Below are 13,783 nucleotides of genomic sequence, written 5' to 3'. Positions count from 1 at the left end.
AAAAAGTTGTGCAGGATTTGTGCATTCTAACACGTTTCGTGATAGCCGAGAGTCGATAAAATGTGGGTCTTCTTCCATGAATTATCATTTCGAATCATTGAGGCAAAATAAATATATTCCGAGAGATAAACACAAGACCTATAGAGTATCTAAGACTAGTGTCATATTTTAAAAAGCAATTAATTCTTAATTTTATTTACGAGGCGGTACATTATCATGACAATTGTGAGCCCCCTCTGCTCAAAAAAAGAAACAGGTAAACAGAAAACAAAATTAAGAGGATTCGGCGTTAGCCCTCCACTTACACTTAGACCTTCTAGAGGGTCTCAATGGGGTTAACCGTTAGCCGTAAAACGGCCAATTGCCGTTAGGCGTAAAAGGAAAATTAACCGTTAGCGTAAATGTGTTAACCGTAAAAATCGGTCAGTGAATAAACCCAAACTAGTTCACTTCATCGTCCCAAAAATGGTCCAAGACCTAAAATACGTTTTAATATGGAAATGATTTAACTAAAAAACAATGAAAAAACTTTAACTTCTGTTAACCGTAATGGAAATAAATTAACCGTTAGCGAAAGGCAAAATAACCGTAACGTAAAAGCCCCCACCCCATTGAGACCCTCCTTCTACTGTAGCAGGGCCGAGTAGTCCCCACTGGATTACATGGCCATTTCTAGAAGACGTAAAAAATAGCGTTTAAACGTACTTTTAAACATTTGAAAACTTTATGTTATTTTTATTTTTAGAATTTTGTCTATTTTTACTTTTTTCTAATTTTGATCTTGTAATATTTTTATTGTAAAGCGCTATGGCCAATATTAGCAAATTTGGTGCAAAATAAACATTACTATTATCGGATTGTAAGTATTTTTATCATCAGACACGTAAAAGAAGTATAGTTTATAAGTTATACGTTTTAACTCTGTTTTTTCTAATTTGATCTTTTAATATTTTTATCGTAGCTATGGTTGAATTATGAGGATTTGGCGCTATATGAAAGTTACTTTTATTATAAGGTTTTTATCGAGCTAAGTCCGAAACTTCTAGATTTTTAATTTGAAACTTCGGCACTTCCCAATACCGTTTATTTTTATTTGGTCGGAACCACTGCTTCCCTGAACAGTCGCCCTGTTTTCCTCTGATCATACACGTTAGGAGAAATATGTATGAAAGTTGCTCTCCTTTCCTCAGGTCCTTGCGGAAATTTGCCCTTCGCTTTGAAAATCACGTTTGCAGCATTTGTTTTCTGTGAAATGTTTCTTGGTTGTCGCAACAAGGGAGCAAAACAATTTTTTGGCTTTAATAATTTCCGCTCGTTTGCTCATCTAGGAAACATTATAAACTACATTTGATCATTTGTTATGACGTTGGTATAAACAGAGCGATTTTTTGGATTCGATGACGTCACATGGTTGCACCTTGTAATACACCTGATTACAGAAACGTTGACCCATGAAAAGCATAAATGATGCTCTCCAAATGTTTACTAGGAAATCGAAAAAAAAAAGGAATCGTCGTCTGTGACAGAACAAACATTATAATATTAAAGACAGGTTGCATAATCGTGCTCATGGTTTATGCTTTTCACAGGGTCAACGTTTCTTCACCCTTGGTGAAATTGAGACATGCTAAAGGCAAGCTAAGTTGACTGAGCTGAGCTGAGCTGAGCTAAAAGCTAAGGCCGCACTCGGACCAACTGGCCCATACTGCATACCGGAGCTTATCCCGGTTTCCTTAGCATTGCTACAGCCTTCCACCCCCTGCCGGGGATGGATGCTAGTACATCGCAGGTGCAGCTTCCAGCATTTTGTTATGTTTCCCTAAACGAATCGCCGGTGCCCAGTTATTCTCCTGGGCGGAGAAAGGCACTGTGGGAATAAAACATCTTGTCTAAGAAACAACATACGACTCTGGTGAAGGCGTGTTATCCTTGAGACATATCACATAAACACCAAGTGTCGTGCAGTAATATTTTTCGACCCATTTTTAACATGCCAAGTTACATTGACCATCTAAATTTACCTATTGTTTAGCGGACATTTAAAGTTCCATTGCTGAAAATATAAGGTTTTATTCAGACAACAATACAAAACAGAAATTGGTTCAAAAAAGAAAAATACCCTTAATTTCAATTTCTTGCAATATGCTTAGTTTTCTTCCATTTCGGTAAAAATTTAATAAACTTCATTGAATTAAATCAAGTTTATGCAAATGTGTTAATTTTTTTTAATAGCAACTGTTTCATTTATCAAAACGGTTTCTCCAATAAACCCAAACAAAACGGATAAATGCAACACGAAATTCATGGAGGAACTCCCTTTCTTGACCTCGACGGGAATGTGCCCCTGTACAGGGTGCGGTTTTCTGGGTCTCTTCAAGAGGATATAAAATCTCAAAATTTCTGGAATGACGAGCAAGTTAATCATTATAGAATGTACTTAATTCTATACCACTGTTAAAGTATTCTACTTGGTATATTATCTGTCGGTACCAACGCTGGACGGGTGGTTAGTGTTGCGATCGCAATTATTGCGAACGCACTAGGGACAAAACGTGTTATTCACATGCACAAGATATAAGAGCACATTATCTTTTGCCTCAGGTAGGGAAGAAAAACAGATTTTGTCTTAAAAATGATCAGGGTTTCAGATATACATACCCAGCGGTTCAACCCTGCCCTTACATCTGTTCAATACCCGTTCAATACTGATTAAAAGTTATCGAAGAAAATTGCCAACGAAACTAAGATCTTAAAATGAAAGATCGCCCAAAGTTTGAAAGCATTCAGAAATATTAAAACTTAAGTTCCTGCAATTTCGCCACTTTTCAACTGAAAAGTTTCGAACTTGTTTAGTTCATTAGTCAAGATTACATAAAACTGGTTTAATTTTTTGATCTAATCAATTTTAAATACTCGTCCCCAGTCCTCTCATGGTATAAAATATTATTATATATAAACAGAAACCCATAATAAGGCAGTAGCCCGAGTCAGAAACCCAAAGCGTTTGCACATTTGTTTCCATTAAATACCATATTTGGAAAATCACTAGAAAAAACTTAGCCAATCAAAACTCCAATATCTAGATTAAATTCACAGCACGAGCTAGTCATGTTATATCTTTGTTTTGAACAAGCTTGGATAAATAAAATTAAATTTGGTAAAATCCTTCTGTTTCACTGTCTTTCAGTAGTTTGGAGAACTTCACTCGGATACACTGTAATTTTGTAAGTTGTTTACGGTGCTTAGAACGGAATTCAAGTAACTCACCGCAAAACCGAAAATGTTGTTGCGAGTCGTTTATACGTGTATAAAGAAATCGCGTACAAATTCTTTGTGTTCAGTCCAAATATGGTACTTGGCAAAACTGAATAGTCAAACGCTGTGAACGCGCGTTAACGCGCGTTACACGTTTCAACCCCCTAGAGTTTCTGATATAAACTATTTAACAGCTTTGTTTGGCTTCTGAGAAACAGCTTGCGGAATAGGAACTTTTCCAACCATTTGAACTGGTTTGGCTGCCCTCATTGCACCAATTCGTTTAGCAATGACATTATCGTTCATCTGCCTTGCTTTTCCAGAAGCTCTAAGTTGCTTTTGATACTCAGAGTACGGGTGCAGCTTCCGGCGGAAATAATTAATGTAGTCTATTTCATTTGTGAGTAGCTTCTCGCACAAGTATCTGTTGTATCGAGAAACGCGTTCATTTAGCTTGAAAGCACGTATTTGCCCAGTGAGTCGAAACGCAATTTCTGTCACCTCCTCTGGAGAAACGCAGTCGTGGTAAATCTCCGAGTTTTTTCGCTTTAAGTCCGCGAGATCTTTGTAGAATCCTTCGCCATGTTGTTTGATTTTCTCCCAGAAGGTCTTGTTAAAATGCTCGTAGAGCAGCACGTCCGCTCGGTTCCAGTCTCTTATCATATTTTTGAGCCCTGAAGATAAAAGTCTGTTCGTTGTATTATTTCCTGTCTTTCGTTGATTTTGTTTGATGTAAATTACGTCGTCTAAATCCCAGCAGAATTCCCGTTTGAGCAGAACGAGGCTCTCGTCGAAATATTCCATCATTAGAACTAACGAAAATTCGTCCTCGACCTTTTTAATGGCATTGCGAATCTGATTTTCGTTGTCTTGTGCAAGTGGCGGCAAACCCAGATCAAAAAACATACCGTTTCTCACCAAGTGCATCGATTCAGGAAACTGCTTCCTGGTTTTTGTTAAATTTTGAAGATATCCACGTGGATTTCCAAGAAAAACCTGCATAGGATTGGAAAAATTTGTCAATCTAAAGAACCGATACAATTCCATGTAGTTAAACGTCGACTCAAATTGATAAACAGGGTCACGAAGAATTGTGATATATTTAGTGTCGCTGTGCATGACAACATCCATGGCGGGTCTGCTGTAGCGGGCGTGGTTGCACAGCACGTGAGCTGGTTCTCCGTTCAGCCTCCATAGATCCACAGCATTCCAGTGGAAATAGCCAGGCCAACCAAAGCGATACAGATGTTGCGCCGGAAGCGCTATTTTGAGCTCTCTGAGGTCTGCATAACGGTTCAAGATATTTGTAAGAGTGCTGCTTCCGGTTTTATGTGTTTTGAGAAAGGCGATCTCGTGGTGAGGCTTGCAGCTGTGAAGAACAGTGCTTGAGTTAAAAATAGAACATAAATTTGCATTGGATATACTTTAGAAACAAGCGAGGCCTAGATTGGTACAACAACAACAGCAACAGAACTAGCAGCAGTACAGTAACAACAATATGAACAAAGTATATATAAGAGTTATGACAACACTGACAACAGTTACGACGACGACAACAACAACAACCGTAATAGCACCAGACAAGCAGCAGCAACAACAACAGCAACAACAATAGTTTAAAGAGGAACGATGATAAAAACAGCAGTAACAGCAACAACAACCGTACGACAAGAACAACAACAACAATGACAATGACAATACTGACAGAAAAACAAAACTGAAACAGCAGCAGCAGTAGGAACAACAACAAAAACAGGAAGAGGAACAATAACAGCAACGACAACAACAACATTAACAGTAACATCAATGACGACAACAACAACAACGACAACCAAAACAATAAAACAAAAACGAAAAACAGCATCAACAAAAACAGTGTCTCCCCAGCAGGTTTTCAATCATTTAAAAACACGTACTCCAAGCAGGTTTACAACAATTACTTTTCCGATTTTCTTGTATATTTTGTATAGTTTTATTACAATCATATTTTTCAATTTTCTTTTTTATAGAGAGGACCACGATGATTCGTGATGATAAACATTGTTTTCTCAAACAGTGTCTAAACAAACCACTTTTAACTGTATTTTATTCTTAAACTCTACCTTAATTCGTCGTATTGAACAGTGCTTGTTTCTGTCGAAGACTCTTGCTTGTCGTCTTCCTCGTCTACTTCTATTTCATCATCGTCATCAACATCATTATCATCATTGTTAATATCATCTTCTTCAGATTGTCTCTTGGCGTCATCTAATAAATCCCAAAATTCGCGATCGTCGGCACTCACATTTCTCGACCCAGTCTTCATAAGCCACGGTGCACCGGAAGAAGACTGGCTCGAGTCGCCACTTTCTGACCTTGCTCTCTTCTCGAAAGAATGTTTATTTCTGAAAAAAGAAACAACATGTTTAGCCAGGGGTAAAATCGCAACTAACAGTTATGGACGTATTTAGGAGGTCACGGCTTCTTCAGTTGAGAGAAGTGTAAACATACTGTTAGCTTTACAAATGCTCTACTCGATAAACGCATAAGACACGGACAGCGTGTGCAACGTACCTTATTATAGGAAATTAACGCATGTGTTTATAGATTTTTTTAATTAACACGAATGGAAGGACTAAAACTGTTCAAACGCGAAAAAGAGTAAAATATTACCAGATGAATATATAAGTCAACGCTATCCACGACGACAACAATAGTCAAATTTAGTACAAAGAACGGAACAAAATTGTCAGATTTCTCCACTTGCGACAGATATTACAACCAAGTTCTGTGTGTAGGGGTTAAGTACACTCTTTATTGCCCCTGAGAATTTGCCCCTAAGATGCCAGCGGATTTCCAACCAGTCAAAACTGAAACCCGCTTTAAATTTTGAATTTTCTTACTGGAAAGCAATGTTTAGGCAGGCTCCAGAATTTGGGTTCAAATAACCTCTCCTTGAAATTACCGCATTTGTTTCCTATTTTTGTCACAACAACTGCAAATTGTGTGACAAAAATAAAACATTAGATAGATAAAGAAAGAAACAGTAGCACATTGCACTGGAAAAAAGTCATAAGAAAAATAACATTCTATTAAAACGCGTCATTGTAAAATCTAACTTTCTATGCTAAATTTAATAAAAGAAATGAAAAGACAGACATGACACGTGAAAACCAAAACTGTGTTTCAGCGTGCTACATATATGGAACGCCCTTTTCACTGGAATGCGGCCACGACGTTAAGTCATCTTAAGGAGTTATCATACCGTCGTTCTCATAAATATAAAAACAATAATTATTTTGAATTTTTGAGGACAGTATAGCAAACTTTGCCGGAGAGGTGAAATAAGACCGAAATAACGAAAACAGGCCTGATAGAAGGATCTGATATGACCTGAACACCTCTGATATATAATTAGTAATAATCCCGGAAATAATCGGCAGAGATAAAGATGAAAGAGTTAGATTTCCTCTTGGCTTATCCAATAAATTAGGCAGCTAGTTTTTCTTGGTGTTTGAGATTTCTTTTTCAGATTTTTACTTTATATACCCTCCGTGAGTCTTTTCCAGGTTTCATATTTAAATCGTAATGGAAAAATATTCTTCAATTCTCTGGACTGGAATAACTTTCCTAGTGCCCCCAATTTTTACCCGAGCATCACAGTTAATTTTTATCCTCGTAGCATCATAAACTAGAGAGATAGCGTGACAGCCAAACAATTAATACTCTTTGTCAGCTCTAATTTCTCGATGAAAGCTGCTTTCAGTCCGGGTTTCAGTATCACCGCACAGACCGCAATTTTTTTAATCAACAAAGGCCACCTGGTTTCCATGTGAATGCTAGCAAGGAAATTTGAATTTAGCTTACCGAAATCCCAATGAATCAACTCGGCGCATGACTATCTCTCTTTATTTATGATTCTATTATTTTTTTTTTCTTTTGATTAAATAGATGATGCCATGTATTCTTATGGAAATACTGTGATAAATTGTTGTTGTCGTTTCCAATTCAATCTTTTTGTCCAGAGCCTGCGGCGCAGACGTGATCTTCGGGTTTAAGTTTCGTCCAGGGCGCAGGCTATCTGTACGGCCAAAAGCACAGGTTTTGGAACTCAAGCGTAACTTCATGTTTGAAAATTAAAAATCTTGACGGTGATTGTTAAAATAACATCGCGTCTCATTTACCATCTTGGTGAATATGTCGGGGAATTCGTGACAATTCAATAAAGCAAACAATGAAACCCAGTGTCAGTGAAAGCGATAAATTCAAATGGCTGCTCTATTGGAATGACTAGTACATGTGTCATGCATGAAAGCCATATAAAAATCACATGGAAACCTCCCCATACTTTTGTCTAGACAAACTACGAAAATCTTTACAAACAACGGTTTCGAAGAACATAAAAATCCCACACCGTGACAAAAACAACATCAATTCATCTTGGCGTAGAAGATGTTGAGGCTAAATTGTGACATGAAATAAACAAAGAAAACGGCGTGAAATCGAAAAATACAAATAAGCTAGTTTTGTAACTACTTCTTGATGACATGGATGGAACACCACGCAGGAATTGGCCTCATAGTTAGCCCCTGAGATATAAATTGACTGTATTTGCTAGTGTGGATTTTTGTTGTCTTATATAATTTTCCATACATTTCGTTTCATTGCGATGGATTCGCTTCCGGGATCCGCCGGAATTCGTCCGTAATACGCTTTGATTTTACCGGTATAAAACAAAATTCAACGGAGCAAAGCACCAGCAAATAGAGTCAGCGATGTGTAAGCTATAAACCATTTCAGTGAAGTAGTTTTGACTTGAAATTTACTCACCCGTTGGATGGACTGAAGTGAAGGAATTCTGCGTACCTCGAGAAAGTCTCGGATGGGAAACGCATCAATTTCCTTTCCTTTATTCTCGGCAGCAGCAGTGTGGCGGTGAAACACATCAAGCTTAAAGCGAGAAAACACAATAGCAGAAACCGTCTAAACTTCATTTTCGACTTGCTTCTGACGCGACACGAGGCATGTCGATAGAATCACACCATCGAATAGCTAGGTATCGGATTACTGTGATATTTATTCAACGAGCGATTTTCTGATCCGAACACATGGCTTCAGCACGAAGCAAGCGCGCGTTGCCACACGCAACACGGGGTAATGTTAAATAAAAGCGACTGGTCCGTGGATTTCTTGAAAAAACACCAGTCCGTTGGCATGTACCTGTTTTTATCTCCTTACATGGGAAATGGTCTAAATAAGGTAGTTTGGAGTTATTCAGTAAACACAAGCTCGTCTGTACTTTTGTATAAAAAAATATCCCAGTGAACTACTTTTATAAGAGCATTTGAATCCGCAACATTTATTTTTGACGCTCATTTACATGTAATCCTCACAATTTTATGTACAAAATAATGTTATTATTATTTTTAGATTGGTTAATTTTTCGTTAAAATTACCAGAAATATTGGCCAATAAATTTTTCCCCTTTGCCGCAGACAGGCCCTTCACTCAATTTGGTTTTAGTTACACTGATTCTGTTTGCGGCTTTTCTTGGCAGGTGAATGGAAACTTGTTTTTAGTGGGTACCACATTTGGGTTTGAGGTCGAATTAATTACTGGATGATTGAAAAGGAAACCAAAACATTCTTGCTCGCGGTGTGAAAATACCTTTGCCTGTTTGTGAATGAGTTAAAAGACCTTAAAAGGGTACTACCATGAGCAAGACTTCAAAAATCAAATGAACGCTACGCATGGACGACGCGTACGCCAGTTTTGATCTTCGATTTGAGTGTCGGGCAGACGTTCAAATTATACCCTTAAGTTTTCAAAAATTCGCCACGCTAATTCTTTTTCATTTTGGTGCTCTATGCGCATTTCTTGTACTTGGTCATACATTTCGCACCATTTGACCAAACCGTCGCAAAATGGGTGACAGGGGGCGACTTTTGCTGTGTTTATTACCTAACATGAAGCGTATTCTTAGGATTGCTACAAGCAAGGTATTCTGGGTAATTAATGATGGCTATTGTCTGACTGAAGCCGTAGTAAGGGCTTTCCACAAGTTGCTCGAGACTTCCCTAAAAGTTGCCCGTAATTGCTCAAAAGTTGCTCCAAAAATCCAAAAAGTTGCTTCTGATAATATAAGTTACTCCAAAAATCCAAAACGCTGCTTCTAATCAAGAGAATTTTATCCAAATATATGCTAAGTTTTCCTTTGAGGGTAAGATTTCTAAATACGAACAAATTAAAAAAAAGAAAGGCTGACCGTACGGTAGAGGGATTGAACTTGTATATTTTCTTCCAATATTTCGTCAGTCACGGCACGTCTTCATCAGGGAATGAACAACTAAATAAAAATCGTTACAATTTAAACAACCAAGACTAAAGATAATAAGATTACAATTCTAAGCATTTTTTTGCAGTTTTACAGCATAAGAAGTATCTAAATAACATATTGAGGAGAAAATTTGTTAAATAACAAGGATTTCTTTAACTGAGATAAATCGTGAAGATATCGATGACGTCATGTTTGCTGATGAGTTTTGTAATGTTTTAACTGCAGAATAAGCCGAAAGTTGAAACGTCTTCAGATGTTCCTCAAAAAATTTCGGCAAACTTCGTAAATCTTCGGAAACGTTCGTATGGCCTTTGAACAACACTCGGATAATCTTCGGAGATCTTCGGTCTGGAAATTGCTCAAAATGCAACAAGTTGCTTAAGAAGAACAAGAACATTGAGAAGCTTGAGAAGCTTAAAATCGGGCGCTTTGCCTTGAAAGGCAGGGTTCAGTACAGCAGAAACCACGAAGCAGTTACTTAAGTAGCACTCAGTCCGACTGTGTTTGTGTAAGTCACAGGGCTTGCATGAGCTGTATTAGTGTGCATAATATAATATCTAGAACGTTGTCGAGATTGCATTATTACTTAATGACATGATGGTTTCAATTTATAAATGTATTTCACACAATACAAATAAACGATTGAAGTAGACGACTAGAAAATGTAAAGGTTTAAGACTTAGCAAAGTGCAGTGTATTGGTAATACTGTAAGGTGCGGTTTCACCTGAAGGTCGTGTGCTTTTCGGTATTTTCCAGGCATTGCACTTTGATGGGACAGTACTACAACTGTTTACCGGGGAACTACTATTGTCAAGAAAATGATCACAACTTGTTGATGAATGATTGAACATTTGTTTCATACCATTACTGTAATAGCAATTGATGAAGGCTTTTAGTCCTGAACCAAAGTATAAGGACTGGGAAATACTGAAACCCATTATCAGCCACCTTAAACGGAAATATCTTGTTGGTGTTTCAAGGAATCCAAGGAAACTTCACTCATCCCATGTATCTATGCATTGCGGTATTATGTAATTTTTTGAGTGATTTTTGGGGATGTTTGGCAGGTGATAGTTTTTTTAAAAGAATTAGTAAAATTTAGACAACTAAGAAATATTGAAAATTTAATGTGAATTTAACATTGGAATTTGAAGTTAGAAATTGGCAGACGGACACCAAACAGTCCCGTGACATCCTGGAGTGTTTTTGCATGGGGGTCAACTGTGTGATGATGTTTCCATTTTTTTCTTCAATCCCCACTGATAAAGAATTGTTGTTGGTGTTATGTTGGTGTTATCACATGTCAAGCCTTTAACAAGGTATGAAAGAACACAAGGATTTAAATTATTCTGGTGCTCAATTTTTGCGTAACTAAAATTAATGTTACTCAAATTCCTGATGGATTTTGTCTTAAACTGTTACGAGCTTATAGTATTTCCAAATTATTGCATGTCAATGTAAGGCAAGACAAGACATGCCTTGGTTCTTATGTAATTCTCTTAAAAACATATAAGATATTGACTATAATTTTGTCTGTGCTATGGCAATTCACAGTGGGGTGGTCTTGATGTGTCTTTAACTTGTAGACTGGACTGGACTAGTAAAACGCGGACTAGTAAAACGCGGACTTTTAAAACGCCTCTAGACACTTCGAATTCCTTGGCCACAATCATCTTACGGCTCTCTTCAATACATAATGTCTCAAAAAAAACAGTAACCTCAGAAAGAAGTCAGAAGCAAATAAGGTCGAAAGACCGAATTTGAACATATAACGGCAAATGTTCTAATGTCACGAACGTAGGAGTCGTGTAGGCCCGTCACCTTTATTTACCACATACTGCCCCCAAATTAAAACAGTACCCTCAGAAAGAAGTCAGAAGCAAATAAGGTCGAAAGACCGAATTTAAACATTTAACGGCAAATATTCTAATGTCACGAACGTAGGAGTCGTGTAGGCCCGTCACCTTTATTTACCATTGACTGTTGATTTCTGGACGGGCCCCGTTCTACCTCGTGCGAGCAATACAAACGACTGCACTCAACAGACGTCAAGTAGTGGAAAGAAAGAAACATATGCACACAACTCATAGCATCAATCCCGTTGTTTTAGTAGGGGTTTGCAGAACGAACATGTGCTATACTGCAAAAACATCTCCACGCTAAAACAGACCATAGAGTGCTCAAAAAAGCTAGAAATATGCCGTCGAAGAAACACACAAGAGCTTCAAACACAAATTGTTTCGCTCGCTAAACCGTTTAGTTTTATCCGATTTACAAGCGCTTGTTTTACAAGTCCGCGTTCTACAAGTCCGTGCTTAACAAGCCCTCGTTTTACAAGTCCGCGTTTTACAAGTCCGCGTTTTACTAGTCCGCGTTTTACAAGTCCGCGTTTTACTAGTCCGCGTTTTACTAGTCCGCCTTTTACAAGTCCACGTTTTACCTGAGTCCGCGTTTTACTAGTCCAGTCCAGTCCTCGAAATACAGTATGCCAAAACTCCCCGCCCTCTAAAGATAAGTCCTTGACGGTTCTTGTCGTTTTTCGGTGCCTATTCATCTTCGGCATCTTTCTCATCCACCTCTCGTTCTGTCCTGTGTCTGTCATCACACGAAAGAAAAGCTGATTCTCAAAAAATCTGCCACAAAAGGAAATTGACAAAAACAATATGAAAACCATATATCGAAAGTTTCTTATTCTAAAATTTCATCATACGTCTTAATTCAGAGCTACAAAGAAGTTCCTCCTTTTGAGTTATTGATACTGTTCTTACAGTACCTCTTTCCACTAGCGAAATTTTACAAAATTCCTTCGCGGCGAAAAGGTAGCGCGAATCCAGAACAGACTCCAATCGAGAGTGGGTTAATTCTAGATTACTATTAATTAACTATTACAACATTCATTTTTAAAATAGTTTCCCAAGCCGACTAAGCTAACTAAACGTCGAGTGTATCTTTCAGTAAACAAAACATGCCGTTATGACGCCGGAAATCCAGCTCACGCATACTATACCCCGTGACTCACGCAAACCTCCGACTTACGTGCTACTACAGTCATTCCTTTCTAAACATTTTTTTTTTGACCACCACCGTACCTTTCTACCCAAAAAACTCATGAAACCGCCCGGTTTTAACCTGTTTTAACCTTTCAAAAATTAGAGCGTTCGAAACTAAATAAGATCCGTAATCACAAACAACATACAGCCGTTTACCAGCACTCTTTAAAACTCCTGAAACCCTTCAAAATCAGGCAAAATATATCTTTGAAATAACCTTTATCAATGTTTCAGTTATTTTTTATTCAGTTCTATAAAATGCCTTTCATACACTACTGTCAAACAAAAATTTCAATTTCCTCAAAGTTTCAAGACAAAAGAATAACAAATATTTCGTGCACAATGTAATTTGATTAAGCCAATATTATCACGTCTAAAAATACTTCAAGCAATTCAGTGAAACCCCGTTTTTTTTTCGTATCAACGAAAACCACTTTCGAATAATCAATACATGAAAATAACAATAAGATCAAAAGGAAGAAAGGAACCTTTCTAATTATTTGAAGACTTTCAAAGCCGTGATATTATGCATCCAATCCGCGATAAAATTTAATTACAACAAAATCCAAGTTCTCATTTTGAAGTCCATTTTTTTCAGTTGATACCTTTATCCAACTTGTGAAAAATTCCATTCAAGTTCCTATTAATACTGTACATTCCCAATGTTTTGCTCAGGTCTTCAGAAGCGTCTTACTAACCAAATCTAAAATAATTCCAAAACATGCTGTACAAACATTCTACTCTTTGTGACAAACGACTTGACGACCAATTGTTCAGAAATGAAAATCGACACAGTTCTTGCTAAATAAAAAAAAAGTTTTACGGCGGAGTCAGGCTCAAAAAATATACCGCAAGATCACACCCCCATTCATAGTCAGAAACCAGCAAACCATCTAGTTTGCTAAAAAAAACACTGCGTGACATCAATGACGTTACCTTTTTCATTTACAAAAATAACTTTAACTTGTCAAAGTAAGTGCAATTTCACAATGGTGAATATCAGTACAGTATGGGACCCAGTTCTCGGCCGGGTCCAGTTCTCGGCCACTTTGTGTTTAACGCGTTTTTTCACACTCCAGTTGAATTAAAAGAAAAAGGTATTTCCTTCAAACGATAGACTGATTCATGTGCTTTAAGTATCTTGAGTTTGATCGTTCAATT

At 37.5% G+C, this 13,783-nt stretch overlaps 1 protein-coding gene across 1 annotated transcript; it reads right to left on the bottom strand.

The window, feature by feature from the left end:
- Positions 1-1,962: 1,962 nt before the first annotated feature.
- Positions 1,963-8,368, bottom strand: LOC144656895 (galactosylceramide sulfotransferase-like). Its single transcript, XM_078517141.1, has 3 exons — positions 8,065-8,368; positions 5,358-5,639; positions 1,963-4,624 (listed from the first exon to the last, which is right to left on the bottom strand). The coding sequence occupies exons 1-3, from the start codon at positions 8,226-8,228 to the stop codon at positions 3,439-3,441; spliced, it is 1,632 nt and encodes a 543-aa protein (XP_078373267.1). The 5' UTR covers positions 8,229-8,368; the 3' UTR covers positions 1,963-3,438.
- Between the last annotated feature and the right edge of the window lie 5,415 nt (positions 8,369-13,783).

Source organism: Oculina patagonica, chromosome 6 (assembly GCF_052425735.1).
Source record: "Oculina patagonica isolate OP01 chromosome 6, crgOcupat, whole genome shotgun sequence".
NCBI lineage: Eukaryota > Metazoa > Cnidaria > Anthozoa > Scleractinia > Oculinidae > Oculina > Oculina patagonica.
The sequence above is the reverse complement of the archived record's forward strand: the minus strand, read 5'-3'. Positions and strand labels throughout refer to the sequence as shown.

Excerpts from the sequence above, each read along its gene's own strand:
- LOC144656895 (XM_078517141.1), bottom strand. The coding sequence starts at position 8,228 with ATGAAGTTTAGACGGTTTCTGCTATTGTGTTTTCTCGCTTTAAGCTTG. Across the intron at positions 5,640-8,064 it reads CACTTCAGTCCATCCAACGG|AAATAAACATTCTTTCGAGA; the intron begins GTGAGTAAATTT and ends TTCTTTTTTCAG. Across the intron at positions 4,625-5,357 it reads GTTCAATACGACGAATTAAG|CTGCAAGCCTCACCACGAGA; the intron begins GTAGAGTTTAAG and ends TGTTCTTCACAG.